We start from the raw sequence: 21,855 nt of genomic DNA on the forward strand, positions 1-21,855 counted from the left end.
GGTGATGCCTTTTGGTCTTTCAAATGCCCCTTCAGTCTTTCAGTCCTTTATGCATGACATTTTCCGTGATTATTTGGATAAATTTATGATTGTGTATCTGGATGATATTTTGATTTTTTCGGATGACTGGGACTCTCATGTCCAGCAGGTCAGGAGGGTTTTTCAGGTTTTGCGGTCTAATTCCTTGTGTGTGAAGGGTTCTAAGTGCGTTTTTGGGGTTCAAAAGATTTCCTTTTTGGGATATATTTTTTCCCCCTCTTCCATCGAGATGGATCCTGTCAAGGTTCAGGCTATTTGTGATTGGACGCAACCCTCTTCTCTTAAGAGTCTTCAGAAATTTTTGGGCTTTTCTAACTTTTATCGTCGATTTATTGCTGGTTTTTCTGATGTTGTTAAACCATTGACTGATTTGACTAAGAAGGGTGCTGATGTTGCTGATTGGTCCCCTGCTGCTGTGGAGGCCTTTCGGGAGCTTAAGCGCCGCTTTTCTTCCGCCCCTGTGTTGCGTCAGCCTGATGTTGCTCTTCCTTTTCAGGTTGAGGTCGACGCTTCTGAAATCGGAGCTGGGGCGGTTTTGTCGCAGAGAAGTTCCGATTGCTCCGTGATGAGACCTTGTGCCTTTTTCTCGCGTAAATTTTCGCCCGCCGAGCGGAATTATGATGTTGGGAATCGGGAGCTTTTGGCCATGAAGTGGGCTTTTGAGGAGTGGCGTCATTGGCTTGAGGGGGCTAGACATCAGGTGGTGGTATTGACTGACCACAAAAATCTAATTTATCTTGAGTCCGCCAGACGCCTGAATCCTAGACAGGCGCGCTGGTCGTTGTTTTTCTCTCGGTTTAATTTTGTGGTGTCCTACCTGCCGGGTTCTAAGAATGTTAAGGCGGATGCCCTTTCTAGGAGTTTTGAGCCTGACTCCCCTGGTAATTCTGAACCTACAGGTATCCTTAAGGATGGAGTGATATTGTCTGCCGTTTCTCCAGACCTGCGGCGGGCCTTGCAGGAGTTTCAGGCGGATAGACCTGATCGTTGCCCACCTGGTAGACTGTTTGTTCCTGATGATTGGACCAGTAAAGTCATTTCTGAGGTTCATTCTTCTGCGTTGGCAGGTCATCCTGGAATCTTTGGTACCAGGGATTTGGTGGCAAGGTCCTTCTGGTGGCCTTCCCTGTCTCGAGATGTGCGAGGCTTCGTGCAGTCTTGTGACGTTTGTGCTCGGGCCAAGCCTTGTTGTTCTCGGGCTAGTGGATTGTTGTTGCCCTTGCCTATCCCGAAGAGGCCCTGGACGCACATCTCGATGGATTTTATTTCGGATCTTCCTGTTTCTCAGAAGATGTCTGTCATCTGGGTGGTGTGTGATCGTTTCTCTAAGATGGTCCATTTGGTTCCCCTGCCTAAGTTGCCTTCTTCTTCCGAGTTGGTTCCTCTGTTTTTTCAAAATGTGGTCCGTTTGCATGGTATTCCGGAGAATATCGTTTCTGACAGAGGTACCCAATTCGTGTCTAGATTTTGGCGAGCATTCTGTGCTAGGATGGGCATAGATTTGTCTTTCTCGTCTGCTTTCCATCCTCAGACTAATGGCCAGACCGAGCGGACGAATCAGACCTTGGAGACATATTTGAGGTGTTTTGTGTCTGCAGATCAGGATGATTGGGTTGCTTTTTTGCCTTTAGCGGAGTTTGCCCTCAATAATCGGGCCAGTTCTGCCACCTTGGTGTCTCCCTTTTTCTGTAATTCGGGGTTTCATCCTCGATTTTCTTCTGGTCAGGTGGAATCTTCGGATTGTCCTGGAGTGGATGCTGTGGTGGAGAGGTTGCATCAGATTTGGGGGCAGGTAGTGGACAATTTGAAGTTGTCCCAGGAGAAGACTCAGCTTTTTACCAACCGCCGGCGTCGGGTTGGTCCTCGGCTTTGTGTTGGGGACTTGGTGTGGTTGTCTTCTCGTTTTGTCCCTATGAGGGTTTCTTCTCCCAAGTTTAAGCCTCGGTTCATCGGCCCGTACAAGATATTGGAGATTCTTAACCCTGTGTCCTTCCGTTTGGACCTCCCTGCATCTTTTTCTATTCATAATGTTTTTCATCGGTCATTATTGCGCAGGTATGAGGTACCGGTTGTGCCTTCCGTTGAGCCTCCTGCTCCGGTGTTGGTTGAGGGCGAGTTGGAGTACGTTGTGGAAAAAATCTTGGACTCCCGTGTTTCCAGACGGAAACTCCAGTATCTGGTCAAATGGAAGGGATACGGTCAGGAGGATAATTCTTGGGTGACTGCCTCTGATGTTCATGCCTCCGATTTGGTCCGTGCCTTTCATAGGGCTCATCCTGATCGCCCTGGTGGTTCTGGTGAGGGTTCGGTGCCCCCTCCTTGAGGGGGGGGTACTGTTGTGAAATTGGATTTTGGGCTCCCCCGGTGGCCACTGGTGGAATTGAACTGGTGTGCATCATCCTCTCTGTTCACCTGTTTCCATCAGGATGTGGGAGTCGCTATTTAGCCTTGCTCCTCTGTCACTTCCATGCCGGTCAACATTGTAATCAGAAGCCTTTCTGTGCATGTTCCTGCTGCTAGACAACTCCCAGCTAAGTTGGACTTAGTCCTTGTTTGTTTTTGCATTTTGTTCCAGTTCACAGCTGTAGTTTTGTTTCTGTGTCTGGAAAGCTCTTGTGATCTGAAATTGCCACTCTGATGTTATGAGTTAATACTAGAGTCTTAAAGTAATTTCAGGATGGTATTTTGATAGGGTTTTCAGCTGACCATGAAAGTGCCCTTTCTGTCTTCCTGCTATCTAGTAAGCGGACCTCAATTTTGCTAAACCTATTTTCATACTACGTTTGTCATTTCATCTAAAATCACCGCCAATATTTGTGGGGGCCTCTGTCTGCCTTTCGGGGAAATTTCTCTAGAGGTGAGCCAGGACTATATTTTCCTCTGCCAGGATTAGTTAGTCCTCCGGCCGGCGCTGGGCGTCTAGGGATAAAACGCAGGCTACGCTACCCGGCTACTGTTAGTTGTGCGGCAGGTTTAGTTCATGGTCAGTTTAGTTTCCATCCTTCCAAGAGCTAGTTCGTATGTTTGCTGGGCTATGTTCTCTTGCCATTGAGAACCATAACAGAAAACTGACTGACAGGTTGGTCACACTTGTCAAACATACTGTTTGACAAGTGTGACCAACTTTTTACTATAGATGCAGCTTATGCAGCATCTATAGTAAAAGATAGAATGTTTAAAAATAATAAAAAAAATAAAAAAAATGCTTATACTCACCCGCAGACAGCTGATATCCTCACCGGCGTCCGTTCCGTATAGATGGTGTGCGCGCGCAGGACCTTCCATGACGTCGCGGTCACATGACCGGTCTCGACCAATCACAGGACGGTCACAAGACCGTGACGTCATCGCAGGTCCTTCACCGCACATCAGCTACAGGAACCGAAGCGGCAGCATGCAGCTGAGAGGCGGGAAGACATCGAGGGTGAGTATAGGACTATTTTTTATTTTAATTCTTTATTTTTGACCACTTATATGGTGCCCAGTGCGTGGAGGAGAGTCTCCTCTCCTCCACCCTGGGTACCAACCGCACATAATCTGCTTATTTCCCGCATGGTGTGCACAGCCCCGTGCGGGAAGTAAGCAGATCAATGGACCCCTAGGTGTGCGGAATCCCCGCAATTCCGCATTTTTAATGAACATGTTGCTTTTTTTTCCGCGATGCGATTTTTTCGCAGAAAAAATCGCAACATTTGCACAAAAAATGCGGAATACACTGTAAATAATAGGAGGCATATGTTAGCGTTTTTTTCGCGTTTTTATCACGTTTTTATAGCGAAAAAACACGAAAAAAACGCTAAAAATCCTGAACGTGTGCACATGGCCTCAAACAACCTGCTCTCCAGCTATGGCAATGTAAAATTCAATACAAACAGTATAAACAATTTCTACTCTATTCTACCTTCCTACCTGGCTTCTGATAATCGGGCTGCACTGCTACAGCGTCCTAGCTAAAGAAGCCTGCTCTACACTAACACAGGTGAACACTGGTGTTACACTCGACCCTGCTAGAATCGTGAACAATCTTCTCCCTTGAAGCCATTAGTTCATTTACAAATCTCTCATTGTTAGGACACATTTATTGTCCTGTCTGTCTCTCACAGGCACAAGGCTCCCTCTTTGCTTCCTGAACTGACATACTTCCTGCTTCCTCTTCTCAACACACAGCAAGCTGCAGGGAAAAAAGGACTAGTCCAAGTGCACACAAATCAGAGGAGAGCATTGTCTCTTAAAGTCACAGTGTAATTCAATTCTTATCAGGGGCTGACCCCCTACAGTAAAGCAGGGAACATTCTTGTGTAGGGTAGCCCATGGCCATTGTAGGTCACGCTGACATATATTCCAATTGTCCCATTAGATGTTCTCTTGCTTCCTGATCAAAGACTTATTAAGAGAGTGTAACTGTAATTTATTTATGACATCTTTAATGCTCTTTTCTGCATTAACATTATTAGTTGTTAAATTATTATATATGTTTTTGTCACTTATTTTAATAATAAAACAAATATATTTCTTCACTGAGCTTTCAACACTTACATGGTGCGGTCAGAGTATGAGGGCAGCATTTAATCGCTGCTGTTAGAGGCAGGTAACAGTTGTATAACACAGCCTCCACCCCAGCGGCGTAACTTGAAACTCATGGGCCCCGATGCGAAAGCTCCAACGGGGCCCCCAAATATTTAAATCTTTAATAGCAATAGTGTTTTTCTATAGGCCAAAGGGACTTTTAGGGCCCCCTAGGCTCCAGGGCTCGGGTGCAATTGCAACCCCTGCAGCTGTTGTAGTTACGCTCCTGCACCACCTAAGTTGCAAGCTCATCACCTGAGTCCTTTGCATACACCCGCACCCAACGTGTGACACCTATACATACCATATCCATCTCTTACATCTTTTTCCCACAATATTGCAGTCACACTATAAAACTTGTCCCTGTGGTAAATTAATTGTAATTGACGCCATGACATAATAGAACATCATGGGGAATTAACATTTTGTAGTATTTTCCAAAAGACCAGTCCCTTGATTTAAAAAAAAAAAAAAAAAAACATTTTGCATATTATTAATCTATTATGCTACACATGCTTTTTATAGGTTTTATTTATAATTCTATTTTCTGGTGCTTAGGACTCCTAATATATCTATTCTACCCAGGTCAAAATACAGGAGTCATCAATATCAGTGATCCATTAGAGGCTTTATGTATTTGTCACATAGATTTTAGCCATATAAGTAAGTGCTACAATACTGTCTCTTGTGCTAATAAATGCATTGCAGATTATAAAGAATACTCAATGAATTCATAAATCACTAAAAAGCAAACTTGTTAAAATATATAACCAATATATAAAGAACAAGATGGTTTTTACCCAGAAAAAAATGGAATTATAGGGACAGGAGCAATTTAATGGCTATTATGATACTTGATGGCAGTGGAAGAGAAAAAAAATGCGATAACAGAAATAATCTTAGTACAGTGAAGGTTTGTCAGATCTCAGTGAAATGACTTCGTTTTCTACGACTCCGATGAGTCCTTTCTATTCTGTTGATAGACACCTAGTACACATAGACAACAAAATGCTTCTCTTTTCATATTAGACACAGAGGGAATGGAGGACAAAATAAGTAAACCTCAGTGGTACAACGTGCTCTGCCTGTAATCTCTCCAAATGATAGACTTTCTAAATACCTTTCAAGTATTACAGTTTCCAATCTATTGAGTAGTAAAAGGAATGTTGTCTTCATCAGGTCCAGGTCTCATTCAGACATCTGTGAATCATGTACGTGTTCTAGCAGTGTTTTTCATGGATAAAACATATACTCATTCAAGTCTACAGTTGTGTTCAAAAGTTTACATACCCCGGCAGAATTTTTCTTTCTTGGCTTTTTTTCATTGAATATAAATGAAAACACCAAAACTTTTTCTCCACTCATGACTAATGGTTGGGTGAAGCCATTTATTGTCAAGCTACTGTGTTTTCTCTTTTCAAATCATAATGACAACCCAAAGCATCCAAATGACCCTGATCAAAAGTTTACATACCCCATTTCTTAATACCGTGTATTGCTCCCTCTAACCTCAATGACAGCTTGGAGTCTTTTGTGGTAGTTGTGGATGAGGTTCTTTATTTTCTCAGATGGTAAAGCTGCCCACTCTTCTTGGCAAAAAGCCTCCAGTTCCTGTAAATTCCTGGGCTGTCTAGCATGAACTGCGTGCTTGACATCTCTCCAGAGTGGTTCAATGATATTGAGATCAGGAGACTAAGATGGCCACTCCAGAACCTTCACTTTGTTCTGCTGTAGCCAATGAAAGGGCAGCTTGGCCTTGTGTTTTGGATCGTTGTCATGTTGGAACGTTCAAGTACGTCCCATGCGCAACTTCCGGGCTGATGATTGCAAATTTGGCCCGAGTATTTGCTGATAATGAGCTGTATTCATCTTTCCTTCAACCTTGACCAAGTTTCCTGTGCCTTTGTAGCTCACACATCCCCAAAACATCAGCGATCCACCTCCGTGCTTTACAGTAGGAATGGTGTTTCTTTCATCATAGGCCTTGTTGACCTCTGTCCAAATGTAATGTTTATAGTTGTGGCCAAAAAGTTCAATTTTGACCTCATCACTCCAAATTACCTTGTTCCAGAAGTTTTGAGGCTTGTCTCTGTGCTGTTTTGCGTATTGTAGGCGAGATACATTTTTGCAGTAATGGCTTTATTCTGGCGACTCGACCATGCAACCCATTTTTCTTCAAGTGCCTCCTTATTGTGCATCTTGAAACAGCCACACCGCTAGTTTTCAGAGAATCCTGTATTTCAGCTGATGTTATTTGTGGGTTTTTCTTTGCATCCCTAACAATTTTCCTGGCAGTTGTAGACGACATTTTTGTTTTTCTACTTGACTGTGGTTTTGTTTGTACAGAGCCCCTGATTTTCCATTTGTTAATCAGTTTGAATGCTGTTGACAGGCATTATCAATTCCTTGGATATCTTTTTGTATCCCGTTCCTGTTTTATACAGTTCAACTACTTTTTCCCGTAGATCCGTTGACAATTCTTTTGCTTTCCTCATGACTCACAATATTTTTGATGAGAAACTTAAAGAACTTTTTCATTATTTAGACCATTTACCTAAATTTCGTAACTCATTTAAGTCCAAAGTGGTATAATCTCTTATGTTTAGTCCAGGGCTTTGGGGGTGCATGACTAATCTCTGTGGTGGTCTTTAACCTTTTTCTGACCTCGGATGGGATAGTATGTCCGAGATCAGATCCCCTGCTTTGATGTGGCTCCAGCGGTGAGCCCGCATCAAAGCCGGGACATGTCAGCTGTTTTGAACAGCTGACATGTGCCCGCAATAGCGGCGGGTGGAATCGCGATTCACCCGCCGCTATAAACTAGTTAAATACCGCTGACAGCAGCATTTAACTACCGCTTCCGGCCACCGGGCCGGAAATGAGCTCATCGCTGATCCCTGTCACATGATCGGGGGTCAGCAATGCGTCGGCATAACTCCTTGAGACCTCTATGGTTGTTGATGCTGGATTGCTATGAGCGCCACCCTGTGGTCGGGGCTCATAGCAATGCAGGAATTCAGCTACATAGGAGCGATCTGAGCTTTGCTCCTATGTAGCTGAGCCAATCGAGTTGTGCTAGCCTCTAGCCTCCCATGGAGGCTATTGAAGCATGGCAAAAATAAAAAAAGTGTTTAACAAAATATAAAAAAATAAACGTTTAAATCACACCCCTTTCGCCCCATTCAAAATAAAACAATTAAATAAAATCAAATATACACATACTTGATATCGCCGAGTTCAGAATCGCCCAGTCTATCAATTAAAAAAAGGATTAACCTGATCGCTAAACGGTGTAGCGAGAAAAAAATTTGAAATGCCAGAATTATGTTTTTTTGGTCGCCGCAGCATTGCATTAAAATCCAATAACGGGCGACCAAAAGAACGTATCTGCATCAAAATGGTATCATTTAAAACGTCAGCTCAGCACGCAAAAAATAAGCACTCACCCAACCCGAGATCATGAAAAATGGAGACGCTACAGGTATCGGAAAATGGCGCAATTTTTTTTTTTTTACCAAAGTTTGGAATTTTTTTTCACCACTTAGATGAAAAATAACTTAGACATGTTTGGTGTCTATGAACTCATAATGACTTGGATAATCAAAATTGCATGTCAGTTTTCGCATTTAGTGAACCTAGCAAAAAAGCCAAACAAAAAACAAGTGTGGGATTGCACCTTCTTTGCAATTTCACCGCACTTGGAATTTTTTTCCCGTTTTCTAGTACATGACCTGCCACAACCAATGATGTCGTTCAAAAGTACAGCTCGTTCTGCAAAAAATAAGCCCTCACATGGCCATATTGACAGAAAAATAAAAAGTTATGGCTCTTGGAAGGAGGGGAGCAAAAAATGAAAAAAATTAAAATACCCCGGGGTCATGAAGGGGTTAAAATACTGTCATATGCCAGTGATGCAAAGAAAAGGGGTGACATCATGCTCATACCAGATCAGGTATGAAGGTTACTTGAGTAAGTTTGCATGTAGGTATGTACAGTATACACTACACACATATATTTATATCCCAAGGTCAGCGAAGAAATTGCAGCACCCTCCTGATTTAAATGTATCTGTATGACAGTGGGTAGGACATGAGGAATATAGTCCCTATAATGACAAGGTGTCAGCACACTCTTAATGCTTAAGATCGACACCACTGTAACGGAAAACATGTACATTGCAAAAAGTCCAGTAAAGACATGATTCGTACATAAAACATAATAAATATAGAGACCCCATACATGCAGGAATGGACTTGAAATGCTTCCCCCTTACTAAGAAGTTGTGTGGATTTACCAATGTAAAAGCAGCCAACAGAGCTATAGATGACAAACAGTACTATAGTCTGTTGTACAAATGATAAATTCTAACTTTATGGGTCATATCTGCAGTCATATTTTAAGGAAGCTCTCCAGACCCTTTAGAATACTTACAAAAAATGTCCTTTGGTGCTTCAAGTGAATTTAATTACCGTATTTTTCAGACTAGAAGATGCACTTTTTCCCCCCAAAAAAAGGGGGGAAAATGGGGGGTGCGTCTAATAGTCGCAATGCAGGCTTACCGCGGCGGCAGAGGTGTGGTGACAGAGGTGCGGCGGCTGAGGTGTGGCGGCAGAGGTGCGGGGATGAGGAGGCGCAGAGAGCGGGGTCCCTTTCCCCGGTGAGGTGATGCAGCAGCCCGGTAATGCAGCAGAGCCGGGTGAATCCTGTTATCGGTGGTGGCGGCCATCTTCCTGAGGCCGCGCATGCGCAGATGGAGTGCTCTGCTGCCCGGGGCTTCAGGAAAATGGCCGCGGGATGCCGCGCGTGCGCAGATGGGGATCGCGGTGGCCATTTTCCTGAAGCCGAGATGCGAACTCGGCTTCAGGAAAATGGCCGCCGCGATCCCCATCTGCGCACGCGCGGCATCCCGCGTCCATTTTCCTGAAGCCCCGGGCAGCAGAGCGCTTCATCTGCGCACGCGCGGCCTCAGGAAGATGGCCGCCACCACTGATAACAACAGGATTCACCCGGCTCTGCTGCATTACCGGGCTACTGCATCACCTCACCGGAGAAAGGGACCCCTCTCACGCCATACCTCTCACTGCGCCTCCTCATCCCAGCACCTCTGCCGGTAACCACTGCTGCAACCCTCCCATGGACACCAGGCCGTGGCGTCGCCCACCTAAGCAGGAAGGGACCCTGCTCAGGTGCACGCCGTACCACATCACCCCACCTCTGCCGACACCATGCCTCCTGTGACCCTACTCTGCCACCGCCAGCCCTCAGGTAAGATACTGTAAATTCGGACAATAAGACGGACCCCCATCTTATAAAAAAAATCTTTTTTTCTGCAATTTTCACCCCAAATTTGGGGTGCACCTAATGGTCCGGGGCGTCTTATAGTCCGAAAAATACGGTAATAGTTTACAAATGGCAATCTTTTCTAAACTGGCTTTGCTTTTAATGATGCGCCAGACCCTATAAATGGAGGATTTTAACATTAACGCTAGAAGACTTAACTGAAAGGAAAAATCAAACTTTCTTTCTTAGTTATTGCTGTTGTATTTAGAGACCTTTTTACTCATTTGCTAACTTTGTTGCTACAATTAAGATCTTACGAAGATAAACCCTTTCTTTAATTGAGGATCATATAAAGAAAATGTGCAATAAAGACCATTAAAATAAAAGAAACGTAATAGTATAAAATGCAAAATTTTATTTAGGGATGATTTAAAAATATACAGTGTGTTTATATATACAGTTGTTTCACACTTTTTTGTTAAGTATATAATTCCACATGTGTTAATTCATAGTTTTAATGCCTTCAGTGTGAATGTACAATTTTCATAGTCATGAAAATACAGAAAAATCTTTAAATGAGAAGGTGTGTCCAAACTTTTGGTCTGTACTGTATATATGCAGCTGAATCAGGTAATGGCGCATGTTTCAAAAAAAAAGTATACTAACCCCTATAAAATGTAAGCTCATAGAGAGAAGTAATATTGCAAAAATGCCCAGAAAAAATTGAATCTACAAAACAGCTCAATCATATCACAGTACAAATGTCATAGCAGCACCTTAAATAGCACATGATGGATAGCATATATTGTAAACAATAATAAAGGAGTAAAGACAAATCAATGTGTTAGCATAGTGTGAATAAATAGTAAGGTGCTGAAGTGCATAAGGCAGATGATAAAGCATATAAGCACAATGTGCTAATAAAAAAATGATAAAGTGCATGAGCAAAGGGCATAATGAAATATCAGACAAGCATTTTTTACCTAAAAAGTAAATGTGCTGCCAGGTCCTCTACGCTCGTTTCGGCGCTTGCTAACTTTGCTGCTACAATTAACATCATACTAAGATATACCCTTTCTTTAATAGGTAAAATTGCAAACATGCAACAATTTACTTCTAATTAAAAATTCCCTTGATATTCTAGAATGGAGAGATTTTTAATTGTATAGTTTATTATTCATTGCCTTGGTTTTTGGCCATCTATGCAGTTCATTGGTGGTGGCCAATCTCCGGGGCAAGAAGTGCAGTGATTACAGGCTCTTTTCTATAAAACTTGAAAGCGCTGCTCTTAAGCTGGACAGATAGCTAGATATGGCCATCTTCAGTGCCCCTGCGCATCTTGCATTCTGCAGAGGCATAGCTAGCTCTGCTTGCTGCATAGATAAACACTGTAGGAAAACAAAGCACACCAGACCATAGGGTAACATCCTTATCCACCAGGATGGTTGAGTGAAAAGACAATTCAGTTGGTACAGTTGTTTTTTTACCAAGATCTCATTTCCCGAGATCTTAGTGCCGAGATCTCCATCTGCGCATGCGCTTCCCCAGCAGCCATTTTCCTGGAGTCCACCGCATAGTAAACCATAAAAGTGCGGGGGGCTCTGGGCTTTCACAAAATGTCGGCAGAGCCCCCGCACCACCGAACAGCCACAGTGCAGCAGCGCACATCCGAACACCCCCTCATCCCAGCCTGTGGCCTGCAGCAATGCTCCACTCTTGCCTCCTCCAGCAACGACCCCGGGATCCCGTTGCACCGCAGCTACCACCCCCGGTAAGCAATAAGATGCATGGATTATTAGAAGCACCACCATTTTATTAAAGTTTTTTTTCTATTTTTCTCCTCAAAATTTGGGGTGCGTCTTAAAATCCGGTGCATCTTATAATCTGCAAAATGCGGTTATATAAGTTGGTTGTAGTTCCAACTTTGTTTAAATTTTTGTACCAATTTTATTATATTATTCTGACTGATAAGTGAAGATTTGTTGATCTTCTTGTAGCGGTCACATTCTTGTATAACTAAATTATTTTCTTTCTCAGGTTTTATGCCTTGTTGTGCTGTTGCTGAAGTGAAGAGGTTTTCTTTATTAAGGAATGCCCTTTTATATTCAGCTGTCTGCTGGACACTTGTTTAATGAATAATTAGACTGTGGTTGAATTTTGTAGTCTAAATTTTAACTTTGTTCCTAAGACTTTCAATAAAGCGTACCCATTTTTGCAACAAGGTCTTGAATAAATTTGTTAGGAAAATTACTTTTTTGGTTGTGCAAAAACAATTTTTGTTTGCGATCGATGACCCACATTTGTGGAAGCATTTTGTAGTATGTTGTCGAAAATGTTAATTCTGAAAAGAAACTAAAGATATTCTGACAAATCTGTTGGGGTGTACTCACTTATGCCAATTGCTGTACATCCATATAGTACATGCACTTAAAGTGTTAACTAAAAAATATATCTGCCTCTGTCATGCAAAATGCTATAATCTTCCCTGATACCTGTTATATATAATAAAATCCATGGATTTAATATAATTCACAGCAAGCCATATCCGGGTTACCTGCATCACGGTTATCATGGCTAATATATCAAAAGTATACTGTCATTATGTTATGGCCTATCCTGGTATTTCTATCTGTTGTAAGAAATCACTTCAGGTGTTATTGTAAATGGTGAAATCCCCAATGTGCCTGGCAGTATGCCCTCAGCATAGGTTTGGAGAGGAATATCTGAGAATGTAAAGCTGAATTCAAATGATCATTTAGTGCCATAGCTCAAGATGTCAAGGCGGCTGCCAGTTATATTAGGGACTTCATCATGACACAGACACTTACTTCCTCAGCTGCTCCGGGCTCAGTCTCTTCTGGGACTTTGGAGGCTATTTGTAGCAAAATGGCTCATTCATCACCTCATGAAATCAAGTCAACCCCATTTCTAAACATCTGAGGAGAAAAGTAATTTCAGCAAAGAAAACCATAAATGACATATATTTTCCCTCTTCATTTGCAGGTTCTGGCCTCTGTCAAACATAAAATTGAACAATTTGCTTCTGTAGAGAAGAATTTCCCCATGTTACTGGCTGAAGCTCAACAATACCTGCTGGCTCGTGTGAACTTAAGCCAGGGATCAACAAATATGGTAACCAAAGGTATGTGGCATGACCGCTTGTTCACTCGGTGCATGTAAAAATGGTGGGAAATCTGTATATGTACAAGTAAGAATCTACAACACTATGGAAGCTGGAGGAACTATATATAAAAAGTCCAAGGCCGCGGCTCTTGTATTGTGCAGTGAATTTCTGTCTACTGGTAGAAATCTTGACTTATCGTCACAGAAATCTGATTATAAAAATAATACTAATATTTCTCACTTACATCATATGGCTGTAAATTGTCTAAGTTTGGCATTTATACCCCACTAGAAAATAAAGAAGATTTTGTATAGAAAAATACATTGCAGCAAATGTTAGGGTTTTTTTTATCATATTTAATGGGTTTGACAAAATGAAACCTTTTCTGTATAAGCGAGTGCAGATCACGATGTACATTTGCATGTAGGGAGGCAGAGATTTCTAGCGTAGAAGCTTTTTATTATTCCAGACACTGCTAGGTCGCAGTTATTGCTGTTGTTATTATTATGTCTTTTCGCTGTGCAGTGATTACCTTCCACAGTATCTTTCCTTCCCAGACTAGCTCCATATCTTTGACAAATGCCTGGTTTGCAGGTTATAGCCATCTTGTAACTCTCTGCTAGTTCTCCACACTTCTTGAACTGCGAGACTCCTTGTGCCAGCAATGCATAAGCAATGAGAATATAAATTGCATGGTCCTACAGTATCAGACATGTCAGGAGGCTGAGAACTTTCTAACTTGGCCGCTTCTTAGTATAGCTCTACCCTACTCTGTAATCTGTGCACATTTCATTAAATCCAAGAAGACTTTTACTTGCATTTTTAAATATGTGTGGTATACATTTTTACAGTTTAGATTTACAAGAACTTGTCCAGCAGCACAAAAATATATGTACAATGGTATATTATTAGTGGCCTTATTTTGGGACACTGCCAGGGCCGGACTGGCCATCGGGCAGTTCTGGCAAATGCCAGAAGGGCCGGTGGCAGTAGTGGGCCGCTCGAGTGTGCCGCTGTCGGCACACTCCCCCCGCTGTCGGCATACTCCCGGCCCCGCATTCAACTATACCGGCGTCATAGACGCCGGTACAGTTGAATGCAATGATGGAGGAGAGAGCATCTGCTGACGCTCCCTCTCCCATCATTCCCCGCTCTGCCTTCCGCTGACACTGTGGGTGCGCGATGACGTAATATTATCGCGCACCTGCTGTGTGACCGGGCGGCAGACTGCAGCTGCTGAGACCAGAGCCAGGAGCAGCGCGGGGCAAGAGGAGAGGTGAGTAGAGTGGTTTTTTTTTAATTATTATTATTATATATCAATGAGTGAGAACTGGATTGTGGGGCTATTGGGGGGGCTGCATTACATTCTATGGGGGCTGTGCTGTATTACATTCTATGGGGGCTGTGCTGTATTACATTCTATGGGGGCTGTGCAGCATTACATTCTATGGGGGCTGGCTGCATTACATTCTATTGGGAGAGCTACATTACATTCTATGGAGGCTGTGCTGTATTACATTCTATGGGGGCTGTGCTGCATTACATTCTATGGGGGCTGTGCTGCATTACATTCTATGGGGGCTGTGCTGCATTACATTCTATGGGGGCTGGCTGCATTACATTCTATGGGGACTGTGCTGCATTACATTCTATGGGGGCTGTGCTGTATTACATTCTATTGGGGCTGGCTGCATTACATTCTATGGGGGCTGTGCTGCATTACATTCTATGGGGCTGTGTTTCATTACATTCTATGGGGGCTGTGCTGTATTACACTCTATGGGGGCTGTGCTGCATTACATTCTATGGGGCTGTGTTTCATTACATTCTATGGGGGCTGTGCTGTATTACACTCTATGGGGGCTGTGCTGCATTACATTCTTTGGGGGCTGTGCTGTATTACATTCTATGGGGGCTGGCTGAATTACATTCATTGGGGGCTGTGCTGTATTACATTCAATGGGGGCTGTGCTGTATTACATTCAATGGGGGCTGTGCTGCATTACATTCTATGGGGGCTGTGCTGCATTACATTCTATGGGGGCTGTGCTGCGTTACATTCTATGGGGGCTGTGCTGCATTACATTCTATGGGGCTGTGCTGCATTACATTCTATTGGAGCTGTGCTGTATTACATTATATGGAGGCTGGCTGCATTGCATTCTATGGGGGCTGTGCTGTATTACATTCTATGGGAGCTGTGCTGTATTACATTCTATGGGGGCTGTGCTGTATTACATTCTATGGGGGTTGGCTGCATTGCATTCTATGGGGGCTGTGCTGTATTACATTCTATGGGGGCTGTGCTGCATTACATTCTATGGGGGCTGTGCTGCATTACATTCTATGGGGACTGAGCTGTAATGCTGGATACAGCTGTAATTATATGTTATATAGTCGTGTTACACTCCCCTCACTTCTTGTAACCTACAAGTGTACAAAGATATTATACAGTCACCATGTGACAAGTGGTCCTGTGTAACTTCACATGCCAGGGCTGAATTTTAGTCCCAGTCCGTGCCTGGACACTGCACATATGAAATGCTACAAACATGTTTTCAGTGCATAATCACAATATAGCGGAATGCATAAGGAAAAGAAACCTGAATAAAATGAGTGACAGATGGGTAAAGAGGACCCAGAAGGTTCACACCTACAGAGGAAGGCATGGCATGAATAAGAACCACACACAAATGCAGGTTTGAAACGCATAGGTTTTTGCTACAATTTCCGGGATGCCTTGTGTTAATGTTTCTGTGATTTTACAGTAGTTTGGATGTTTCAGTAAAAGCTTTAGTTCATATTCTCACTGGAAACCAAGTGCTGGATTTTCACTAACTTTCCATGTATGTAATATGACATGGATTTAATTTTTAGTGTTTTATTGCTGTAGACTTTTTTGCAAAGTGATAGGGAGTGCAACCATATTGGTTGGGCATAAGACAAACTATTTGTGGCATACGGCTTTTTTAGCCAATTAGATTTTCTAAAATACAGTCATGTATTAGCGGCAATACTGTAGACCTGTCTGCATGGGGACTTGGCCTGTGGTGGCTTCAATATGAATATTAGTTGAATGAATTGTCGGTTTCTGAAAGTATTGAAGAAACAATCCACAACTTATGGTGCTGGCTTTGCTGTAAATGCTATTTATCACTTCACTTTTGTGTACATTTAGTAGTTGTCTCTTTTGGATAATAAGACTGATTTTACGCAATGCGTTTTCTTGCAGTCGTGGTAAAACCACAATGTTTCTGTAGCAAATTTTTTAATATCGTGGCAAAAAACGTTGCGGTTTTTCCTCGACTGCAGCATAAAAAACACACTGCAGACGCAACATGCCAACACGGCCCTATATTAACAGACAAATTTTATGATGGATTGTAAGAAAGGGATTAAGTTGAGATGATAGGTGTAAAAATACACCACAGATTTGATTGTCTATTGCTAAACATCTGCTTAAGGACAAAAGTTGTAACTTAATTTGTCATTTTAATTAGTGATGAGCGAATATACTCGTTACTCGAGATTTCCCGATCACACTCGGGGGTCCTCCGAGTATTTTTTTAGTGTTCGGAGATTTAGTTTTCATCGCCGCAGCTGAATGATTTACATCTGTTAGCCAGCATAAGTACATGTGTGGGGGTTGCCTGGTTGCTAGGGAATCCCCACATGTAATCAAGCTGGCTAACAGATGTAAATCATTCAGCTGAGGTGAGGAAAACTAAATCTCCGAGCACTAAAAAATACTCGGAGGTCACCCAAGCGTGCTTGAGAAATCTCGAGTAACGAGTATATTCGCTCATCACTAATTTTAATAGTTAATGTATTTAACAATGTGATTTTTTTTTTTTTATAGATAATATACTGGGGACTGGAGATAAGGAAATGACTTCTGGAGAACCTTCACATCCTGGAGTACAGAGAAATAAGCTAGCGCCCCCTCTTTCTGCAGTCTCTACTCGTACTAGGAATGTTTTGCTTGCAGCTGCCATATTTCCAGAATTTTTAAAAGAACTTGCAGCTCTGGCCCAACAACATTCTGTATTATATTATGTTATCGGAGACTATTTCTAGCACTTTAGTATTCTGGGTAGATTTTGAGCATCTTTTACAGTTTTTATGTTCATTTGTTTTAAATGAAGATGATCTATTTTCTTAGCTATTATGGTATTGTGATAAATTCCTGTACCATAAATACTTCTTACTACTTCCTGTAATACTTGATAGAAAATGGGCTTTTTTGGTCCTGGTTACTGGGGTGGTTGTTTTTACTGTGTAGTTTTAATAGTCATAGTTACGAATACTGTAATGGTTTGTGCCTGTTCTTTTTTTTTTTTAACCATTTACGTTTTGCTCACATGCAAGTTGTGATTTCCTTTTATACTGGAAGGTGCAATGCTCATCTGGATTTTTGGCTTCCACCATGGTGTTCATCATTTATTAGGAAATATAGCTATGTAAAAACTAGCACTATCTTTAACCATCAATAAGAATGGGGCAGATTAGACATAATGGTACTTGCAATCATTCAGATGAATTCCATTAATAGGAGAAGGGCTAGAGTCCACAAGAAAAGGGCCGGTCTCATAGAACAGCTCTGTGTTCTGGCTCATACAGGGGGTCCAGAGCAGGTAGCCTTCTCCACTATGTCCATATATCCCTATTAGGACAAGTAGAAAGGGGATGTATATCTTGTGGAAGATTTTGACAAAAATGTAGGTCGTTTTGCAATCTTATGAAATATGTACTTACAGCACAAAACATAATGTATTACAATATGTAAAAATTTGGTCCAATAATCATGAGTGAAACTACTATTCCAATTATATTTTCTAGCAGAGATAGTTATGAATTTAGATTTGTACATGTGCTTTATTAGACTAGCAATATTTCTTGAGAATTATAGAAGCCCCCTCCCCCATAAGAAAGCTATTTTATACTACTGTACAGAGACTTAATTCCAAGTCAAGGCAGTTTGTAAACCAAATGTTCCCTTAATACTTTAATTGCTTGGATAACTTTTGCACTATATTCAGAATGAATATGCATGTAAGGATCAGAAATTCTAATATATCTTAGGGACATTGCATTTACAATCAATAATGTGCTGCAAAGTGGTTATAGTAAGACAAGTATATTTTATACAAACCATCCAAAATTTGCTTTAAAGTTTTGAGAAGAATGTAGAATGAGGAGGTCACTATAGTAATTGCAAGAAATGTTTATTTTTACATTTCCTATTTGTTAAAGTGGTTGCTTGCTTACAGCAAGTTATCACTTATCTATAAGATAGATGATCACTTTCTGATCGGTGGGTGTCCCACCTGATTGGTAGATAATTAAACTTTTAACTCTGTTAATAGATAGTGTGACAGGTCGAATGCCCAACCTCCTCTTCCTTCAGTCCCTGCCGGAAAATGACGAGCACAGTGCTTTGCAACCCCATGGGTAATATATAGAGCAGAAGTAGCAGATGAGCACTGCCAGTCCATTCTTACAAGAATAAAACTTCACGTTCTGCCGATCAGTGCTGGTCCCAGTGGTGGGACACCCTCCAATCAGCAAGTTATAACCTATAACTTAATTTAGCTAGACAATCTCTTGAATGTGTGGACACCGAGCTTAAGGATTTATAGCTTTCTGTGGTTTGATTACGTTATGTGATGCAATACTTTTACATTTTTCTAGATAAAAATATCACGTAACATACTGCTGGCTAGGGGAGTAAAGTGTGAATAGGGGAGTCTGAGAAGTTCATAGCCAGTTGATGGAAATGAAGGGAAATTGTGGCAGATTCACAGCGGTAGTAGGAAGTTTAAGAGCATACCTGTCATTTCAAGTAACTTTTCAGAATAAGCTGACATGTATACACATGAAGAATAACACCAATTCTGACCATTATATGACCTAAATCCTGGATTTTGACAAGATTTCACCTCTGTAGGTTCTATGTCTAATTTTTAGTTCTATTTGAGATAATGGGTGGAGACAATATGATATGAAGTCTCCCATAAACTGTAAAACCTGATAAATGGGTTCCTGCTCTTATTTCTAAATATAGCACACACTAAAAAAGCAACATAAAGAAAATTTAGAAAATTATACAGTACAATTGAGCTGTATGACTGTGAATCCAGCACTGGGGTGGGGCAATTTACTTCTCAGAAAAACTTCTGCATGGCTATTTCTCTTCACCTGTCAACAATTCACTCTGCTCTTCCCACCTCCCCTCAACCAGAGACTTTAATTTACAGATAACTTGCTGATCACTGGGGGGCCAATCACTGAGATAACAGATCTACCAGAGTTAGGCTACTTTCATACATCAGGTTTTTGTCATCAGGAACAATCTGGTGAGTTTTGAAAAAAACGGATTGTTTTTTTTCTGCCGGATCCGTTTTTTCTCATAGAGTTGTATTAGTGCCGGATTGTGCCTGAAGGCCACACGTTTCATCTGTTTTTGCCGGATCCGTCCAAAATTTATTTTCCGGCGGATGGAGAAAACGTCCATATGAACGTTTTTTCTGTCCGTCGAAAAAATGCCCAGCGTTGGTTCCAGCGATAAACGGATGAAATGTGTGGTGTATTGACTGGATCTGTCTACCGATTCCGTTTTTTTGCACTGAGCATGCCCAGTTCCTGCATTTTCAATTCTGGAGAGTCATTCTCTCTCTCTTCCCTGGAACAGGAAGTCAGAATTTTATGGCCGATACACCAAAACGGATCCAGCAAAATAAACTGGATCCGGTGCATCCATTTTTTTTCAAAAATAGACGGATTATACCTGAAGGCAAAAAACTGATGTGTGAAAGTAGCCTTAGCAGAGCACTGTACTTTGCTTTTTCTGCAATAACAAACAATTAACGTATATGAATTATTGTAGCAAAGATTATGTGGGCCTATGCTTCATATAAGAAGCTTATATTGTAGTGCTAATTGAAACCACTGGGGGCCCCATCAGTTTGACCCCCTGTCATTAGCAAGTTATCCCTCATCCTATGGCTAGGGAGTATAGGGCAATTTTGGGAAGCTCAGTAATAATGACTCCTCACAGTGCTAGCAAGCCAATTTGTTTTGACCAATACAGATTTGAGCTATTTTAAAGAAATGATGATGAGTTTAGTAAATAGGGTGAAAAGTGGCTTATAATTGTAGAAAAAAAGCACAATTTTCTGATAACATAGTACAAAGTTTCATATTATTGTTTTTTTGCTATTGATTCATTCAAAGTTTGTTGAAACAATAGTGACCATTTTAGTACGCATTGTTCTTTTGGTAAAATTTTATCTACATCTTAAGGGTCACTTTCAGCTAGAGCTCAGCATCTCTCCCTTTTTCACATGCTGCTCTCAGGTAAGGGACCTGACATCCTATATTTTATACAAATTGCAAAAGTTTTACTAGCGGAGTAGCATGGACATATCTCTCACACTGGATAGTGGATTTTCTGACCAAAAATAAACTCCTAAATGGTTGCCATATACACTCACTGGCCACTTTATTAGGTACACCTGTCCAACTTCTTGTTAACACTTAATTTCTAATCAGCCAATCACATGGCGGCAACTCAGTGCATTTAGGCATGTAGACATGGTCAAGACAATCTCCTGCAGTTCAAACCGAGCATCAGTATGGGGAAGAAAGGTGATTTGAGTGCCTTTGAACGTGGCATGGTTGTTTGTGCCAGAAGGGCTGGTCTGAGTATTTCAGAAACTGCTGATCTACTGGGATTTTCACGCACAACCATCTCTAGGGTTTACAGAGAATGGTCCGAAAAAGAAAAAAAATCCAGTGAGCGGCAGTTCTGTGGGCGGAAATGCCTTGTTGATGCCAGAGGTCAGAGGAGAATGGGCAGACTGGTTCGAGCTGATAGAAAGGCAACAGTGACTCAAATCGCCACCCGTTACAACCAAGGTAGGCCTAAGAGCATCTCTGAACGCACAGTGCGTCGAACTTTGAGGCAGATGGGCTACAGCAGCAGAAGACCACACCGGGTACCACTCCTTTCAGCTAAGAACAGGAAACTGAGGCTACAATTTGTACAAGCTCATCGAAATTGGACAGTAGAAGATTGGAAAAACGTTGCTTGGTCTGATGAGTCTCGATTTCTGCTGCGACATTCGGATGGTAGGGTCAGAATTTGGCGTAAACAACATGAAAGCATGGATCCATCCTGCCTTGTATGGAGCATCTTTGGGATGTGCAGCCGACAAATCTGCGGCAACTGTGTGATGCCATCATGTCAATATGGACCAAAATCTCTGAGGAATGCTTCCAGCACCTTGTTGAATCTATGCCACGAAGAATTGAGGCAGTTCTGAAGGCAAAAGGGGGTCCAACCCGTTACTAGCATGGTGTACCTAATAAAGTGGCCGGTGAGTGTACAGTGCCAGTAAAAATTTTCTACACACTTGTTCATGTAATAATGTCACTTACTCATTTTGGAATGCATACATTCTAGATTCATAATGAAGGCAGCAAAAAGAAGACAACTAGGTGTAAAGATGCGTGAAACAAATCACATTATATATTATACCTTAGCTTTCTCAAACTACTCTTTTTTTTACTCTACTGACACTTTAAAACCACTTGGTATTCTCTCAGATAGCTTCATCAGGAAGTCATCTGGAATGGCTTTCCAACAGTCTTGAAGGAGTTCCCAGATTAGCTGAGCACTTGCTGGCTGCCTTGCCTTCACTCTCGGGTTGAACTCATCCCAAACTATCTCAATTGGGTTGAGGTTAAGTGTTTGTGGAGGGCATGTTATGTGATCCAGCACTTCATCCCTATCTCTATTGGTCACATATCCCTTACATAGCCTGGAAGTGCGTTTTGGGTCATTG

General features: G+C 41.9%; 1 protein-coding gene across 1 annotated transcript in view; it reads left to right on the top strand.

The window, feature by feature from the left end:
* Positions 1–17,170, top strand: part of FHIP1A (FHF complex subunit HOOK interacting protein 1A) — a 432,446-nt gene extending 415,276 nt beyond the window's left edge. Inside the window, exons 12-13 of the mRNA XM_077279318.1 lie at positions 12,889–13,027; positions 16,869–17,170. Of these exons, the coding sequence (XP_077135433.1) occupies positions 12,889–13,027; positions 16,869–17,086 (357 nt within the window). The 3' untranslated portion in view covers positions 17,087–17,170. The remainder of the gene's footprint in view (positions 1–12,888; positions 13,028–16,868) is intronic.
* The last annotated feature ends 4,685 nt before the right edge of the window (positions 17,171–21,855 follow it).

This window comes from Ranitomeya variabilis, chromosome 1, assembly GCF_051348905.1.
Source record: "Ranitomeya variabilis isolate aRanVar5 chromosome 1, aRanVar5.hap1, whole genome shotgun sequence".
NCBI classification, from domain to species: Eukaryota; Metazoa; Chordata; class Amphibia; order Anura; family Dendrobatidae; genus Ranitomeya; species Ranitomeya variabilis.